We start from the raw sequence: 20,129 nt of genomic DNA on the forward strand, positions 1-20,129 counted from the left end.
GGGACCTTTCATGTCTGTCCCCTGCAGGTATGGATCTACTCCACACCTTTCCTCGCATCAAGAAGCTGTCACTCAAAGTCAACACAGGTCTTCCTGCATCTGCAGCCTGTGAGAGACTTTTCAGTCATGCAGGACTCCTGTTCACTGCCAAACGATTACAGCTTCACAGCAAGAACCTTGAGAGCCAGCTACTGTTGAAGCTTAATAGTGACATCACTGAGTGATTCTTTGGTGAAATAGTTTGTTTCTGTATGTTTTGACACACACACACACACACACACACACACACACACAAACACACACACACTCCCAGTGGGGCCTTCAATATAAAAGGGTTTTGATGTTACTGTGCCAAAGAGTTCCTGGAGTGTTGACTCCAGTCAACCAGTCAAAGGGCCAGTGTCAGTCTAAAGGTTAGAATATTGCCAAATCTGTTGTCTGTCTGTGGGAGTCTAGATGAGGGAAGCTGCTCCTCTCTCAGCTGCTTTTGAGGTGCTTTTGAGCAAAGCGTTTTATCCCCTTAACTGTGTAATGGCTGTGCTAGAGAGCGCAGAGCTATGAATGTATAACTCCATTGTAAAGACACATCATACAAGCTTTATGCTGCTTATCTTGGGGGGGGGGGGGGGGGGGGGTTGTGTGACTTTTTTTTTGTTAGATATTGGAACTGGAAGTAAACATAATGCCCCATCTATAACTACATCACTCTCATCTGATGCCTTTTAGAGAACATGCATTCAGCTTAATTTGTGTTCTGGGATACTAGGCCTGCAATATTGTTTTATTTGGCCATCTATCATGGACTGGTGCTTTTTCAGTTGATGTGTACTGGTGCTCTTTTCCTCTGCTCAGTGAGATGTGCAGTGTGGCCTAATCACAGATCAGAGTATTAATTTATAGGCACACAGAAAAAGGGCTGTTGCTTGCCATGCAATACAAAGGTACTGAGTAGGCCTAATCAACACCTATTGATTATTTTACGTTGACTGCTTCCTTCTGGTGTGCAGTTTTCTGTTCAGCATGCCTGGTATGAAATGTTTGTGTGTTTCCTTCTGTTGTTCTGTCACTGTGGAGACACTGTTTAGACACACACACACAGTTTATGAGAGTTTATGGGCTGCCTCCTTCTAGTTCTGCCTGGTAAAAAAAGTATAAAGGTTTGGACATTTGTGTTACTTGTGCTTATTTATTTTTTATTTTTTATTATTTTATTTATTTTATTTTTTAAGTACTTGAATTTACCTGAATTATTTTAATTTAAGCTATTTTGTAATTCATTTTAATTTATTTTATTGATTGGATGAACTATAATTTGCCTAAAGATTATTATTTTCGGAAGACAGTCTCTACATAGAATAGCCGAATAGCCCTTTTCACATTGCACGGCTGACAGATCTTCTGACAAGCATGCTTTGCAGCCAGCAGAGAATCTACGATCTCAGGCCTGGACTCCCTCCACCTATCCTGTGAGAGTTCTTTCCTCACACTCCAACTGTGTGATGCACCAGTCACAGCAGGATTTGCACACTCAGGGTCTTCTAAGTCAGCTAGGAGGATGTTAATTTCTCAATCAAGTATTGCTTTTTTGAAAACACAATAAAAACGGGAAAATTAAGGAATTAGGAATATTATATAATTAATCTATTAAATCGCACATTGGGCTGTAAGTAGGTGACAGCAAATATATCTCTGCACAATCTATGGTGTGACAAGACAAAAACCTCAGCTTTGATTCTACAGTAAATTAAATTACAGGGCAGACCGAAATATTGAGTATTAACCTCTAAGGGATCGGTGTCCCGTATACGGGACAGTTGAGCTAACGTGCGCTAATGTGATTAGCATGACTGTTGTAAGTAACAGCAAACTTTCCAGGACATAGACATGTCTTATATGGGCAGAAAGCTTAAATTCTTGTTAATCTAACTGCACTGTCAAATTTACAGTAGCTATTACAGTGAAAAAAATACCATGCTATTGTTTGAGGGGAGTGCACAACAACAACAAACTTATCATGGCAACTGTTTTGATATATTCAACTCTGAAGGTAAATACTGTTCAGTAATCTTGCTCTGATTTGTCATCCTAAGGGTCCCAGGATTAAATGAAGCATAGTTTTGTTTGATCAAATCAATTTTTATATTCAAATGTAGGAACTGGGTTCTACAGTTTGAACCCCTGCTGTCTCTGGCTCCACACTCACCCCGCACGGCCATCTAGATTTGTGAAAGTTAGTGTATAAGCTAATGATCCATCATGTATGACATTCCTGGGAGTGTGTAAACTTACATTTTGTATTGCCATATCATTTTTGTATGTTCTCTATAGTTATGTACTTAAAAATGTATCAATTGACCAATTCGGCACATTTGGGCAGACTATGCCATCTAGTGGCCATAATCTAAATTGCGCCTAAACTGCAATATTATATTGTGGCCTTTCTCTTGCATTTCGAAGATGATGAAAAAAAACTAAAAACGACACATGTTTTTTGTTTGTATTATCTTTTACCAGATCTAATGTGTTATATTCTCCTACATTAATTTCATATTTCCACAAACTTCAAAGTGTTTCCTTTCAAATGGTATCAAGAATATGCATATCCTTGCTTCAGGTCCTGAGCTACAGGCAGTTAGATTTGGGTATGTCTTTCTAGGCGCAAATGGAAAAAAAGGGTCCGATCCTTAAGAGGTTATGTCTAAAATGGAATATCACACAATAGAACTTGATTCCATCGTCTAATAGAAATTTGGAATGTTCTTAAAACAACAAAAACACACTGAGAGTACAAAACATTCTCTTTGCCTGACAGACTGACCAGGTGAAAGCTATGATCCCTTATTGATGTCACTTGTTAAATCCACTTTAGTGTAGATGAAGGGGAGGAGACAGGTTAAAGAAGGATGTTTAATTGGTCATTTGCACAGATGTTCTGTCACAGTGACCAACCTAACACACACATCACAGGCTGGGAGCAGCTCAGGGGTAAAATGCTGTGCTCAAGGGCACAACAGAAGTAGGTAGTATACAGAGATATTGTAGCTGGTAACCAACCCTCTGGCTGACGGATCACTCCCTGCAGATTTCCCCGCAGGCAGATCAGAGGTTCGAATATCAGCCTGCCGTTCTAACCTCGAAGCTACTGCCGCCCCTATTGATTTAGCTCTTTCTTCACTCCCTTGCCTTAGTTCAACCATTTGACCTTGCTCATCAACACTTCCCTCAAAGTATTTAATTTAGTAATGTGGGTGAAACAATCCCTTAAAATGTACTATAGCCCAGAGAAACTCATTTAATAACACATTCATAAATGGCAATAAATAAAGTCAAAAAAGGTTATGTCCAATATCTAGGAGATACAGTATAAGAAAGCTCAGGATTATTATTATTATTATTATTATTATTATTATTATTATTATTATTATTATTATTATTATTATTTTACATATACTTAACCCTTTTTTTGAGTAAGCACAAAACTACCTTCATACTTCCATAAAATAAATTCAACCGGTTACCTTCAGACGAGTCTGGTGACACTTGTGGGGCTCCTAGTGCAAAACGAAGAAGGTCGTGTTCATGAGAGTCTACCCTTTCCATAGTGTTCATAATAGTTTTGTAGGTCAAAATGACCCTACGGACATTTTTCGTGAGAAGACCGATTTTCGGGATGTCTCATGGTCTGACAACCACAGTTCTAGCTCTGCCACCTTTCACCACAGATGCGGAAGTGCTACATCGGCGGATGCGGTGGATTGAGACGCATTCAATGCAAAAAAACTGACGGATTTTGATGGATTTTTTTATTATGTTACTTAGATTGACTCACCAGTTTATCAATCTTCTCTAGGGGGTTTAATGCGGGGGTTTGATTGGATCTCTCAAATGTTTTTTTTTCTCTGGGTTGAGACCACTCATTGTTTGGATTTGAAAATCCAACCATTGTAATAGAACAGGGCGGCCCTCAGGGGCTGTGGTTGCTGTGGGTGTTTGAGTGAGAGACACAGAGAAGAGCCAACCAGTAAAAGCACAGCCCCCTTCATTATCCACGCATTGTGCATTCCAGACTCTGAAGTCAGGTGGACTTCAAGAGTTAGGGGTTAGCCAGACTAGTGATTAACTGCAATGGAAAAGTAATTGTTTGTCTGGCTACAACATAACACAATTTGAAGTCATGGGGCAGAGTCTCACAAGCATTAAAAACAGCATTGGGTGTGGATACGGTGGGAACGTGGATCTGAGCAAGTGTGATGTCATTAATGTTTGTGGATATGTATGTAAATGTTGTTGTCTATTGTTTTTGTCAGTGTTTGTTTTTGTTTGTCAAAAAAACAAAAAGTTAAATAAAATATTACAAAAAAAGTAATTGTCTGCTTTACCACAGATTGACTGCTCAGGGAAACTCACTGAAAACTGGATCGTGGTCTTCATGAACAAAAAACGTTGCTTCGCCAGCCCAGAAGCAGACCCTAGATCTTCTCTTCGAAGTGCAGGTATAGTTTGAAATGACCCTGATGGTGGTGCCTCAGATGCTCATTCATTTTTAGCCTGAAACATTCAAGTTATTTACTAAACATTCTTCTCTCCAAATACACAAAGTGACATCGCTTTAAGACTTCTGCCAGTGGTCCTCCCAACACCAGTCTACAAGATAGGCAGGAAGACATTCCGACCCAGCTTCAATGAGACCAGAAAGTCCTTCAATTGACTTGCAGCCTGTAAGTTTAAATAGTGGATAGGCATAGGGAGATTGATGGGGAAATTAGATGATGGCATTTTGTAAACCTTGAATGAAAGGAACAGTATTCCAAAATCTGTTACGCATAACTGCACATTCCAAGACAGGTAGGTTTCCATCCAATTTGCGACAGATTTTCATGTGAACATTCTAAAATCTGCATAAAACAATATGCACATTTTCCCACAGGAGAAGTTTCAAGCAAACTGACTTTTTGCGTAGTGCACATAAAAATAACTTTTGCCGTTAAATTACAATGTACTGAATAGAAAATACAAGTTAAATGGGTTTCCACCATCCTGTGAAGTTCATCATAATTTATTTCATCTGTAGCCTAATAAACTGCATGCTTTCCTGAGTCGTAGTGGGAGGACCACACATATCATTGTGTGACTCAAAGTTTCCTTCAACATGATTGTTATTATATCAATATTTGCACATGAAGGAGTTTACACTTCCATTTCTCACATAATTTATTTTAACGACAAAAAAATATCCCACAAACGAACAAATTGTCTGTAGGCATTTATAAAATTGTTTCCGTCAGCCCGGTCGTGACTTTTTTTCATGCATCAGGTAATTCATCTGCATGAAATGGTTGAATGGAAATGTGGTTAGTGTTGTGTAAATTAACCTATGAGCCCCAGCCTCCAATGAATGGAAGATGTAGGCGTTAAACAGGGATTGGGTGTTGATTGATGTAAATGGCTCTCAAATATACAAAATACAATGTGTGATGGCATTGTCGGTGTGCCTCCATGCTTTGCACAAGTCCGCATATTCTAAAATCAAATGATTTCTCAAAAAGGTTGGGACCAACATGGTTGAGTACCTGCACCAGGCAGAGGTGACCAGACGCTACCCATTTGTGTTGGCTCTTGAGGACTGCGCACAGGTGTTTACAGTCATTAGTGGACTGGCATTGGAGTAAGGTACACTGCTTGGGGCACTGGATGTGTGCTTCAAGTCCTATTATGTGTTTGATATCAACTTTCTCACTGTGTCCCAGCATGGGAATTCCAACAGACCACGGTGTAATAGCTGCCAGGAACAGAATCCCCCGCAGTAAGACTGTTGAGAGCATGTCTTTTTGGATATGTACAGTGGGGGAAAAAAGTATTTAGTCAGCCACCAATTGTGCAAGTTCTCCCACTTAAAAAGATGAGAGAGGCGTGTAGTTTTCATCATAGGTACACGTCAACTATGACAGACAAATTGAGATTTTTTTTCTCCAGAAAATCACATTGTAGGATTTTTTATGAATTTATTTGCAAATTATGGTGGAAAATAAGTATTTGGTCACCTACAAACAAGCAAGATTTCTGGCTCTCACAGACCTGTAACTTCTTCTTTAAGAGGCTCCTCTGTCCTCCACTCGTTACCTGTTTTAATGGCACCTGTTTGAACTTGTTATCAGTATAAAAGACACCTGTCCACAACCTCAAACAGTCACACTCCAAACTCCACTATGGCCAAGACCAAAGAGCTGTCAAAGGACACCAGAAACAAAATTGTAGACCTGCACCAGGCTGGGAAGACTGAATCTGCAGCTTGGTTTGAAGAAATCAACTGTGGGAGCAATTATTAGGAAATGGAAGACATACAAGACCACTGATAATCTCCCTCGATCTGGGGCTCCACGCAAGATCTCACCCCGTGGGGTCAAAATGATCACAAGAACGGTGAGTAAAAATCCCAGAACCACACGGGGGGACCTAGTGAATGACCTGCAGAGAGCTGGGACCAAAGTAACAAAGCCTACCATCAGTAACACACTACGCCGCCAGGGACTCAAATCCTGCAGTGCCAGACGTGTCCCCCTGCTTAAGCCAGTACATGTCCAGGCCCGTCTGAAGTTTGCTAGAGTGCATTTGGATGATCCAGAAGAGGATTGGGAGAATGTCATATGGTCAGATGAAACCAAAATATAACTTTTTGGTAAAAAGTCAACTCGTCGTGTTTGGAGGACAAAGAATGCTGAGTTGCATCCAAAGAACACCATACCTACTGTGAAGCATGGAGGTGGAAACATCATGCTTTGGGGCTGTTTTTCTGCAAAGGGACCAGGACGACTGATCCGTGTAAAGGAAAGAATGAATGGGGCCATGTATCATGAGATTTTGAGTGAAAACCTCCTTCCATCAGCAAGGGCATTGAAGATGAAACGTGGCTGGGTCTTTCAGCATGACAATGATCCCAAACACACCGCCCGGGCAACAAAGGAGTGGCTTCGTAAGAAGCATTTCAAGGTCCTGGAGTGGCCTAGCCAGTCTCCAGATCTCAACCCCATAGAACATATTTGGAGGGAGTTGAAAGTCTGTGTTGCCCAGCGACAGCCCCAAAACATCACTGCTCTAGAGGAGATCTGCATGGAGGAATGGGCCAAAATACCAGCAACAGTGTGTGAAAACCTTGTGAAGACTTACAGAAAACGTTTGACCTGTGTCATTGCCAACAAAGGGTATATAGCAAAGTATTGAGAAACTTTTGTTATTGACCAAATACTTATTTTCCACCATAATTTGCAAATAAATTCATTAAAAATCCTACAATGTGATTTTCTGGATTTTTTTCTTCTCATTTTGTCTGTCATAGTTGACGTGTACCTATGATGAAAATTACAGGCCTCTCTCATCTTTTTAAGTGGGAGAACTTGCACAATTGGTGGCTGACTAAATACTTTTTTTCCCCACTGTATCTGCTCTTCTATGTAGTGTGAGAAGTGACAGGAGGAAGAGCAGCCCCCTGTTCCTGTGAATTATTAGATCAAAGGATGGATGAGCCATGATTGTCTCATTCCAATGATAATATGCTCTTGAGGCACTATTTATAGCTCTGTTAAATTGACTTTTAGTTTGTTTTTTAATGCATTTGTGCCTGCTTTTTCCCTAGAGTACGGTATGTGGCTCGTTTGCCTTTAGTTCAACTACTGAAGCGCGTTCTGGTACGCTTTCATTCTATCACAATTTATTTTAAATACAAATGTTACATTTTGGTGATTGTGAAGTGCTTTATGAATGAAATGCAATTTATTAAGTAATGAGTCATTAGTGCATGTCCTTAGTAGAGTGACCTTCAAATGTAATATTTTACACTTGTTCTGTGTAACAATGTTTTAACTCAACCCAAATGTAGACCATTATTGTGTGGCAAAACAGCATGGTGTGTGTGTGTGTGCTGTCACCTAGGATAGCTGAAGTGTGTCAGTGACTGTGAATATCTATTGATTAGCTCTGGCACTGTCTGATAGACAGATCTGTGTTAATACCGCTTAACATGGACAGTGTCGCATGCTTTGATTTTCTTAGATTGTAATCTGAGTGTGCACATCAAGTTCAACTGAGGGTTTAGTCTGATGTTTGGTTCATGAAATAATATAAATGCATTCTAATAATCAATCCTATCTTGTGAAATAATAAATAGTGCCTTCGGAAAGTATTCAGACCCCTAGACTTTTTCCACATTTTGTTACGTTACAGCCCCTTATTCTAAAATTGATTAAATACAACCTTTTCCTCAGCAATCTACACACAATACCCCAGAATGACAAAGCGAAAACAGGTTTCTATACATTTTAGCAAATTTATAAAAAATAAGAAACAGACCCTTTGCTATGAGACTCGAAATTAAGCTCAGGTGCATCCTGTTTCCATTGATCATCCTTGAGTTGTTTCTACAACTTGATTGGAGTCCACATGTGGTAAATTCAATTGATTGGACATGATTTGGAAAGGCACACACCTATCTATATAAGGTCCCACAGTTGACAGTGCATGTCAGAGCAAAAACCAAGCCATGAGGTCGAAGGAATTGTCTGTAGATTGTGTCGAGGCACAGTTCTGGGGAAGGGTACCAAAAAATGTCAGCAGCATTGAAGGTCCCCAGGAACAGTGGCCTCCATCATTCTTAAATGGAAGAAGTTTGGAACCACCAAGACTGTCAGAGTATGGTCACTCTGACAGAGCTCCAGTGTTCCTCTGTGGAGATGGGAGAACCTTTCAGAAGAACAACCATCTCTGCAGCATTCCACCAATCAGGCCTTTATGGTAGAGTGGCCAGACGTAAGACACTCCTAAGTAAAAGGCACATGACAGCCCGCTTGGAATTGGCCAAAAGGCACCTAAAGACTCAGACCATGAGAAACAAGATTCTCTGGTCTGATGAAACCAAGATTGAACTCTTTGGCCTGAATGCCAAGCGTCACGTCTGGAGGAAACCTGGCATCATCCCTACGGTGAAGCATGGTGGTGGCAGCATAATGCTGTGGGGATGTTTTTCAGCGGCAGGGACTGGGAGACTAGTCCAGATCGAGGCAAAGATGATCGAGGCAAAGTACAGAGATCCTTGATGAAAACCTGCTCCAGCGCGCTCAAGACCTGACTGGGGGCGAAGGCTCACCTTCCAACAGGACAGCGACCCTAAGCACACAGCAAAGACAACAAAGGAGTGGCTTCGGAACAAGTCTCTGAATATCCTTGAGTGGCCCAGCCAGAGCCCACACTTGTGTTATTTACAAAATGCACATATTCTTGTACATTTTCTGACTTGATGTATGTTCTGAAATGCAGGCAATAAAAATGCATTATTTGAAATGAAACATTTTGTATCTTGATTGTGTGTGTAGGAAAGGGAGGGGGTGGGATGGTAGAGAAGGCAAAAATATGCAAGCAAAATTGAAATTAGGATGACACTGAAAATAACCCAAGGATTACATAAAAAATGACCATGCTGCTGGGTCAATGCCCCAACCCAATGTGGTGGGTTGATGTCACAACCCAACACACTGGGTTGTTTTACCCCAGCAATATAGTCTAATTTACCCAGCAGTTGAGTCAAGCACTCAACCCAAGGCACTGGGTTAGAAGCACAACCCAAACCTGCTGGGTTGAATTAGCCCAATGCTGTGTTTGTCCAATATTGATTACCCAAATTGGTTTATTTTTAACCCAGCATTTTTTTGAGTAACAATAAATATTTCTGGGAAAATTATATGAATTGCCATATTAGGCATCTCAATTTCTACCTTTTAAGATACCAAAATATAAGTTGTTTTCAGGAATTGATTTCAGTGTCCTAATTTTGTTTTGTTTTCTGATTGTTTCAGTGCATGCATTCAACAAGCTTTGGACGAAGGACTTCCACAAGGCCGCCATCTCCAAAGTTCACTCAAAACGGCAATAGTTCTGAACTGGGCTTGATTTAGTTTTTGTTTTAATTGTTACAATTTCGTTAATTATCTTTTAAACTTCCATTGGTTAATCTATTGCTAAGTTATCACTTGGCTCAATAATTCTGTAGTTGTCCCTTCAAACATCCTAAGGTCAACATCCCTATAGTGTTCACATTTCTCTCATGTAAATGTAGCTGCATAAGAAAATAAACAATTTATTTGGGAAATATCCAGTCTTTGCTCTTTTCTTCATTTACCATGCTGATGATTTCAAGTTGTATTGTATTCATTTTTATCTCTTAAAGACATTGAATACATGTTGTTTTGTATATTTAGTATGTTTCATTTTTCTCTCCGTGAAGTAAGTTTTAATTTAAAGTTGTGATTTGGTTTATGTAGATACATTTCAATGTTGTTTAACACACAGTAACCAAAAACCTGATCTAATTTGCATATTCATACTGAGTTTGCAGCAAACTGAATAAGTTTCCCAGAATTGTTTGGCATAAATTCACAAGTTGCTGCAAATTTACCACAACAGTTTGCCACAAAACACATTTGCATGTGAAAATGTGAACCTGCTGCAAATTGGCCAAAGGTTTGCCACAACTGTTTGTCAGAAGCCAGTTTTTTCAGTAACTTGCCAATACAAGTAATTACTGGGTTTCTTTAATCTTATATTCCATAAGATATATATCCCATATTGGAGACTCAAAGTTTAACATACTGTTTCAAATATGTACAATTTTGAAAATACACATACACTGCCAGTCAAAGGTTTGAACACACCTACCCATTCAATTAATTATTCATTTTTTACATTGTAGAATAATAGTGAAGACATCAAAACTATGAAATAACACATGGAATTATGTAGTAACCAAAAAAGTGTTAAACAAATCAAAATATATTTTATATTTGAGATTCTTCAAATAGCCACCCTTTGCCTTGATGACAGCTTTGCACACTCTTGGCATTCTCTCAACCAGCTTCATGAGGTAGTCACATGGAATGCATTTCAATTAACAGGTGTGCCTTCTTAAAAGTTAATTTGTGGAATATATTTCCTTAATGCGTTTGAGTCAATCAGTTGTGTTGTGACAAGGTAGGGGGGATATACAGAAGATAGCCCTATTTGGTAAAAGACCAAGTCCATATTATGGCAAGAACAGCTCAAATGAGCAAATTGAAACAACAGTCCATCATTACTTTAAGACATGAAGGTCAGTCAATACGGAACATTTCAAGAACTTTTAAAGTTTCTTCAAGTGCAGTCGCAAAAACCATCAAGCTCTATGATGAAACTGGCTCTCATGAGGACCGCCAAAGGAAAGGAAGACCCAGAGTTACCTCTGCTGTAGAGGATAAGTTATTTAGAGTTACCAGCCTCAGAAATTGCAGCCCAAATAAATGCTTCACGGATTTGAAGTAACAGACACATCTCAACATCAACTGTTCAGATGAGACTCTGTGAATCAGGCTTCCATGGTCGAATTGCTGCAAAGAAACCACTACTAAAGGACACCATTAAGAAGAAGAGATTTGCTTGGGCCAAGAAACACGAGCAATGGACATTAGACCGGTGGAAATGTGTCCTTTGCTCTGGGGTCCAAATTTGATATATTTGGTTCCAACCGCTGTGTCTTTGTGAGATGCGGTGTGGGTGAACGGATGATCGCCGCATGTGTATTTCCCACCGTAAAACATGGAGGAGGAGGTGTTATGGTGTGGGGGTGCTTTGCTGGTGACAGTCTTTGATTTATTTAGAATTCAAGGCACACTTAACCAGCATGGCTAACACAGCATTCTGCAGCGATACGCCATCCCATCTGGTTTGGGCTTAGTGGGACTATCATTTGTTTTTCAACAGGACAATGACCCAACACACCGCCCGGCTGTGTAAGGGCTATTTTACCAAGAAGGAGTGTGATGGAGTGCTGCATCAGATGACCTGGCTTCCACAATCCCCCTCCACAATCCTGAGTCGGACCGCAGAGTGAAGGAAAAGCAGCCAACAAGTGCTCAGCATATGTGGGAACTCCTTCAAGACTATTGGAAAAGCATTCCAGGTGAAGCTGGTTGAGAGAATGCCAAGAGCGTGCATAGCTGTCATCAAGGCAAAGGGTGGCTATTTGAAGAATCTCAAATAAAAAATATTTTCATTTGTTTAACACTTTTTTGGTTACTACATGATTCCATATGTGTTATTTCATAGTTTTGATGTCTTCACTATTATTCTACAATGTAGGAAATAGTAAAAAATAAAGAAAAACCCTGGAATGAGTAGGTGTGTCCAAACTTTTGACTGGTACTGTACATCGCATACGTAATAATTAAGCAATAATGGTGTGTGGCATATGGCCAATATACCATGGCTAAAGGCTGTTCTTAGGCACGATGCGAAGCGATGTGTCTGGATACAGCCCTTAGCCGTGCTATATTGGAAATATACCACAAACCTCAGAGTGCCTTATTACTATTATTAACTGGTTACCAACATAATTAGAACAGTAAACAAGTATGTTTGCGTCATACCCGTCGTATATTGTCTGATTAACCATGGCTTTCAGCCAATCAGCATCCAGGACCCAACATATCATTAAGGTCCATCAGTCTGTCCAAAGCTCTCTTTTTTTCAAAAGAATTTAGCAATACAAAGAATAATCCTGCCACACCAGCATCGTGAACATAAAACAAAGCACTGTCAAGTACCAAGAAAAATCCTTCCTTCCAATGCCAGTGAGGGCCTTAGATTAAGGTGTATTGAAGAAGTAGAGTACTCGGAACATGGAAGCCATTGAGCAGGAGTCCGGGGAGGGTGTTACAGGAGTTGCACAGGATGGTTAATGATGGTAGGTGGTTGGTGTGTTAACAGTTCACACGTCCAAGCACTCCAAAGGTAGCTGTCAGTACTTATGGTGCAGGTGTAGAATAGCAAGGATTTAGTCTCAGGGAGTCTACATTTTCAAAATGGTACAGTAAAAATGCTTGTAATCCATAACATTGATAGATGAGTAGTTGTCCTCTATTAAAGCTGTAATATGTAACTGTTTGGGCAACCCAAACAAATTCACATATAAATGTTATAGGTCTGTCATCTCACTGAAAGCAAGTCTTAGAAGCGGTAGATATATTCTAAACGAATACAACATTGCTATAGCCTACACAATATCACATATTATTTTATCAGACTCACAACATTTTCCTTTCTAGCTGTGCCACCAAATGTTTGCGAACTACTGGTAAAGTGAACAGGTTTAGCTAATACTGTAACATTATGGAACAATGTTTTTAAAATTAAACAAATGGTTAGCGGGAGAGGCAATATGGACAATCCTGGCCTACAAAACAATGATTTATGTCGCGCAGATGAGAGCCAAGGGAACCGAATCACACAGGGTTGTGACAGCTAAGGAGGACACTCTGTCCCTGTATTTTTGCCATTTATGCTGTCCCCATTGAGTAGACTATATCCCGGTGATATCTAGATGGCTATCTAGATGGCTACCTATATTAGTTATTTATTGTGTAAACTGCTATCCTACTTGAAATACTGTATAATCCTGGGAGGGGAAAATTCTCCACGTTACTAGTTTCCACCGCCGACACTGTGTTAGGTTACAGTTGACCAGTGGCACTGCACCTTAGGTCGGCAGGCACCACGATACAATATGGCGCACTAGTCATTCACAACAGCTTTAGCGGCTCGCGAGTACGGCCCACAACGCGGTTTATGTGTCAAATGCGTCCTGTCAATCCCAAAAAATATGGGTCATCTTTTGAACTACTAGAAACAAGCCATTTTCACTGTAGTAATGGTGGAAACATAACGGTCACGAATCTGCGCTCAGTGTATTCTCTATGGCACTCAGAGACTGCGATACAGCCTATAATCACAATATTCTCTCTGTGATGTTTGTCCTAGGTTGCACAGCTAGATATCTACGAACAATTTAGAGCAGACCGAAATGGCTTTTGTCAATTTGAGCTAGCTAGCTAGCTAGCAAACGTTAGCCAGCTATCTAGGTAGGTTACCTAAGGAAACATGCAGTAATTCAACGTTGGCTAGCAATAAATATGCTTATAAACAAGGCAAGGTACCTTCCCAGCAGCTGCTGAAAATATTATTCCACTTCACAGCCGCTTCAAGAAGATATTTATTAAAATAGTCTGAGCTTCATGTGTCTCACCTGACAGCATGAGGTAGGCGCCTGAAACGGATTATTTGAATCTACAGTAGGCATAACCTATTACTGTAAAGAAATACAGTATGTTAGAGTAATTTTTACAGGAGGCTTCCGAATTACAGTTAATAACAGTATTTTTCAGCATTTTACCCATAATGCAGTGCAATCTACAGCATTCACATTTATGGTATTATACTGTGTTACTATTGAAATTACAGAAAAGTCTTACAGTGTACTACATCTTTATTCCATTGAGTTTACTGACTACATATTTGAAACGGTCCTTTAAATGAGTCTACAATATAGGATACATGCCATTATCACGTATGCAATGTAAGTAGGTTTGGAGGGGTGCATTTTCAAAATGGTACAGTAAATATGCTTCCAATCCATAACATAGATAGTGGAGTAGTTGTACTACATTAATCCATTGAGTTTGCTAACAAAGTATTTGAAACGGTCATTTAATTGGCACTTAATAAGGCACTTCGGGGGTTTGTGGTATATGGCCAATATGTATGTGTATTTTCAAAATGGTACATTTTTGAAACAATATGTTAAACTTTCATTGAGTATCCAATATGGGATATGTATACCTTATGGAATATGAGATTAAACTAACCCAGTAATTACTTGTATTGGCAATCTATTTGAATTAGCTCTTCAATCAATTAAAATCATGACCATTCCAAAATAATACATTAACAAAAATCCAATCATGGCTTTAATAATCACAATATGATTTTAATCAGATCTGTGCATTTATAATGTGCTTAGATGTTTCTTTGCTGCAAGTCTGTATTTCTGACATATTTCATGAACCAAATGCAATCATAGTTATGTGGAATCTAAATCACTGCATAGGGTCTAACCGAACTACTGCCTGGGGAGGCATATGCTTCTGCTTGTGATGCGTGTAGCTACCGAAACCGAAAATAAAAAGGTGTGAATAAAGTCACTACAATTTGGTTCACTTTTGAATGAAGTTACTGGTTAAAAACATATCACATCATCATCACACAATTCACTGGCAACACTAGTTTAGTTTACATCAGTTTAGAAGAGGTTCAGCGATAGGAGCATCTATCCCTGTCAAGCATATTCTGCGTGATACCATAATGTGCACTGCATGCGCGCACGCAAATGCTACAGGGCAGATGGCTTGACCGCAGTGTTACTCTACTGTGCCAGATGCTAAGACTAAAAACCGGAATAAATGGTCTATTTGCGAGATTGCCTTGTCATTTCAATAGCTAAAGCCCACCATTCACTCACTCACTCATCAACAGCAGGTCACAGCGAAATATATATATTTTTAAGGGAAATGCCATGGTGGCCGCGGTGCAATTAGAGGTAGCTCAAAAACCCGCAACCAATACATCAGCCCTTTGCTAGAAAATAGCAAAAACATGGCAACCCTGAACTTGGGAAACGCAGAAAGGGCGGGAGGTACACGTAACCAATCTTGAGGTAGCAACAACAGTTTCACATCGACTTTGGAGATACATTTCAGTCAATTCCCAATACTGGCACAAATCTTCTTGGCCCCTGTCCAAATCTTCGTACCAGCCAATGGACATGGGGTATGGAGGGGATTCTTAGAAAGGGGTTGGACGTAAACGAACCAATGGGCAGGCTGGTCGAGCGATCTTCTGCATGAACCTATAACTTTTGGTTTGGGACTTTAAATACCGTGTGGCGCTCTACTTGGGTACATTTAAACAAGAACAGTGTGGCGCAACTCCATAGAAAAGAGAAGGCAAACGCAACCCTAACTATTTAAGGACACTCTAAATCCTGGGATTTGGCCATAAAGCATATTGTTTATTTACACCTCTTGTTGGATTTTGATAAAACAATGTCAAACGTCCTGTTATTAAGCAGCGCCATGGAGAGCTTGTCCACACGGAGGATCTTTCCTCTTCAAGCACGCACGGGCGTCTGCCGTAATCTTTTTGGACCGGTGGATCACGACGAACTGAACAGGGAGATGAAATCCAAGATGCGGGAGATTTCGGATAGGGACCAGCGGAGATGGAACTTTAATTTCGAGGCCGACGTGCCACTGTCTGGGGACTACGTGTGGGAGGAAACCCCGGTGGAAACGAGCCCTGTATTCTACCAGGACTCTGTACAGGTCGGGAGGACGAGGATTGTTGTAACACCGGTCAATGTGAAGCTAGACGTTGACTTTATCCTACTGGACTCATCTTCTCAGGATGTATCGCCTCTTTGTGATGACCGCTTGACCAGCTCCGAAAGTAGCACTCTATGCCTCACCGAAGTCAACCAGGATAACTGCGCAGTGAAGCTGAACTCGGGGAGGCCTACTCCTAAACAAGTCCCGTGCGTTCGATGCAAAAGAACGGCTACTACTGATACGACGACAACGACACATGTTACAGGTAGGCCAAAATATCGCTAATCTGTAGACTAAGACTATTGTGTTTTACGCATTGATGCTGAATCTCGAGATATATTTGGTCAAGTGATGTAGTCATTGTCATGTGTTGTCCGGTCAGTAAGCTAATATTTGGCCACCCAGGGCCATGATGTGAGTTCTTGGGTTTAAATGTGACTTTTCTTTCCAGACTTCTACGTGAGACGAAAAAGGTTGACGACCGAAACGAAGCTAAATGAAAGTACTTCCCAGCATCCTTCGTCTCAACTTCCTGTAGAACAAACTCCACGCAAGAGAATTCGTTGAAGGTATGTAGCTATAGTTTATAGTTCAAGATAAACTGGCTACAAGGCAATTGGACATTGACCGTTTTACTAATGGACACAATAGTTACTTGTGCGTAATTGCGCATACGTTATGGGGTTATTTTATTGCCGATAAGGGTTCGAAGGTAAAACAAAACCAAAACACGGTTACACACTTTAACTGGTCGAGGAAACTAATAGTTAGTTTAGCTCGTAGTAGAGTAATTTGTGATTGGGGAGGGAAATCTGCGTCACTGTGACGTGAAAGGCTCATGCAAATGGTGACGCCTGCTGAGGTTACAACCCACAATTTATTTTGAGAGATCTGATGCATGCTTTTTGTCGTTCATGTCTGTACAATTTTTGATTTCGGTTAACAAACACTTTTTTTTCCAGGAGTTTGCACAATCCTTTCCCCTATAGGCATACCGTCCGACTTGAAAACGAGACTGAAAACAAGGGAAGGAGAACACGCCTGCTCGACCGTTCATCAGCTTGGTGTGTCTCAGACAAAATGTAGCATTCATGGTTGCTCTGCATACAGCCACTTGACAGTGTTAAATGTGCAATCCTAACCTATTTTAAATTGTCTACACTGGCCAAAGTGTACAGCTTTATAAAGACATTATAAATGTTTATTTCTGTGATATATCTGGGTTGTGTATATATAGGCTATATTTTTAAAGACTATTCTAACTTATAATTTATTTATGTTTCTTTATATTTGCAAATACCTTTTTGATTTAGCCAAAGGACAACTTTTTATTTTATTTAAAACGTTTTTTTTTTTGTGATGTTTTGCAACCATGTAGCTTTTTATAGCACACTTAAAAAGTCGATTTCATAGTGCTTCTGAGACATGTTCTATATCATTGCCCTGATTTTCTGTTTGGCAAAAGATGCAAACTAAATATTTTCATTGAAATGTAATTATTTGTTTGTTTTTATCGCCTCAGAATATTTTACAGGAAGGGTCAGTTTTATAGTGTGAATTATCCCACCTTTTTGTAAAGTGTTAACAAACGCTTACAGCCGTATAGACACCCCTGCCATAGCCTACGTCACCTCATAGCTCAGCCAACACAAGAAAAACATGATTTGCGCCGCCCACTCTGTTTTGCCATCAAATAGCCTACCCCTTTCCCTGCGATGAAAATGTATAGCAATTTCTGATTACAAACTAATCTGGCAAGAGAATCATGGCCATTAAATTAAGCAATTAACGATACAATTTAATCTAAATGGGAAACCCCACAGCCTAATAACGTTCCTTGCATAACATCCTTCAACGTCAACTTTAGGTTATTGCTGGATGCAAAACAAAGTTGTCCTTGGTTTTTGATTAAATAACTAGAATAAGAGACGGGGGAGAAAAGTATAGGCTTAGTTGAAATTGTATTGGGATGGCACATTCAAACATGCAGCATGGCAGCTGCGGGATATAGTCTGGAATTTAAAGGTCCTTTCGCTTCTAAAGGACGGCAGCAGCTGCCTTTTGGAACCCGCTTTGTCCACATGGACACCCCCACATTCAACCGCACTCAACAACTCGTCTAAAGAACCTCTCGCCCACACTGTTTACTCCACGGTGCCACACCACCTCGGCGGTGGAGGCCACCTGCCAGAGTAAGAGGAAAAATAAGAATAAAACGACTAGTCTTTGTAATTGTCCTGGTCCGTTGAAACGAACCATTCAGTTTGTCATACTTACAAGTTCACCCTTAATTGAAAGAAAGCAAACCATGCACTCGGCATGCTCATGCGCTATAGGACTTTGCTAGACGCATAGGCCTATACCCCCTTCATAACGCTGACAAAAGCCCCTATCAGTGGCTTAGCCAATAGTCTGAACAATTTGAAGACTTTTGATGGCGAGAATGACTTTGCCAGCTCCAAGCAGACACGTGTATCTCGGACGGCCTTGTTCTAATTTCCAACACAAAGAGCTCCCATCTCCATTCTTTCCTTTTTGTTGCCATATGGCAAATCCATGTAGACATAGCCAAGACCAATTAATTCAGCCACATAATGTCCAGCATTGGAGAACAAAATAAACGTTGTTTGCCTCTATTCATACAAACGGCTGTAAATATATATAATTAAACCATGGCGGTATCCAGCTAATTACAGCCCATATGTCCACAGGGAGCAGCGGGGTTGTTCAATAAACTGGCAATACTGATGACATTTGTGGAGTTATACATCTCTTCATAGGATTTTGGGTCATAGGCCTATTGCTTTCCAATGTGAAATAAAAACATTCTTCACATTTTGAAAAAAAAAAATTCAACTAATAATGAGCCTTTATTTTCAATGTTGAAATATAACATTTGCCAAGTTTTGAAAGATGTTACCAAAATGGTAACTCAGCCCTAACATGTTCAGTAAATTGACAACAAAATAATTTGGTTGAATATAATGTCTTATACAGTACACTGTCCATAACTTGAACTTTTTAGTAGGCCCACTGGACAACATTGTATTACATTTTATTTTATGAAAGAAGAATACGAGTCTAGTCTTGTCGATGAGTAGCCTATATAGCCTATAGGTCGGCCTACACACAACACAATTATTCTTAAACTTCTCGCTTGCAATATTAGAGATGTAAAACCAATACATGTATTTATCTATTTTATCCATATGATACGGATGATATGATAAATGCAGCACATACCATACAAGCACTCACAGGCAAATATTTCCATTCATATTTATTATTTCCAAAGAGTGAAATGTGATAGGTCTTAATAGGCCTTTCTGTTTTGGAAATCTGCATGTTTTCTCATTCTATCAACGTTTTCGATTGTGTCTAATTGGAATGAGTGGATACAAGTCATAACCTAAAATACAAGTGTTGTTTCCTCGTAAAATTCTAAAAACGATGGAAATAATATCAATTGTACATGTCCAAAACTTTAAACCGAAAAGGAATAGTCTTTCACCACAAGTGTAGCACTGATATGTGGTTTATCAAAACATGACCTTGAGGTGCCAAACTCTGCTGTAGACTCACGCGCATGGGCAGACTAGAATGGGTGACATGGGTGCGCATTACCCATGGCAGCTAATGAGAGGGCCCCACAAGAACGTTTGTCATATAATTGAGAAGAAAATGGTTTAGCAGTATTACAGGGCTGGCTTTAGGACCATGTAGACGGCTCAGAACAGGCGGGAAGCCTGTGTGATTGGCTGGCTGGCTTTGTTGTAGGACTATGGAGAGTATAGTTGCAGTGAGAAAACAGCTAAACTTGAGGAAAGCCGTGCAGAGGTGGAAGATAGCTAGGTAACTCAAGTTTTTAATCCCAGTGCTGAGTTAGTGCTGTAG

The 20,129-nt window shown here is 40.0% G+C and overlaps 1 protein-coding gene across 1 annotated transcript; it reads left to right on the top strand.

The window, feature by feature from the left end:
- Window positions 1-15,853: 15,853 nt before the first annotated feature.
- On the top strand, window positions 15,854-18,439 carry LOC311137380 (uncharacterized protein). The gene is made up of 3 exons (XM_084171829.1): window positions 15,854-16,500; window positions 16,687-16,804; window positions 17,198-18,439. Exons 1-2 carry the CDS (start codon window positions 15,954-15,956, stop codon window positions 16,800-16,802), a joined length of 663 nt encoding a protein of 220 aa, XP_084027955.1. The 5' UTR covers window positions 15,854-15,953; the 3' UTR covers window positions 16,803-16,804; window positions 17,198-18,439.
- Window positions 18,440-20,129: the final 1,690 nt, after the last annotated feature.

The sequence above is a fragment of the Coregonus lavaretus genome (assembly GCF_964263955.1).
Source record: "Coregonus lavaretus genome assembly, chromosome: 11".
Lineage (NCBI taxonomy): Eukaryota > Metazoa > Chordata > Actinopteri > Salmoniformes > Salmonidae > Coregonus > Coregonus lavaretus.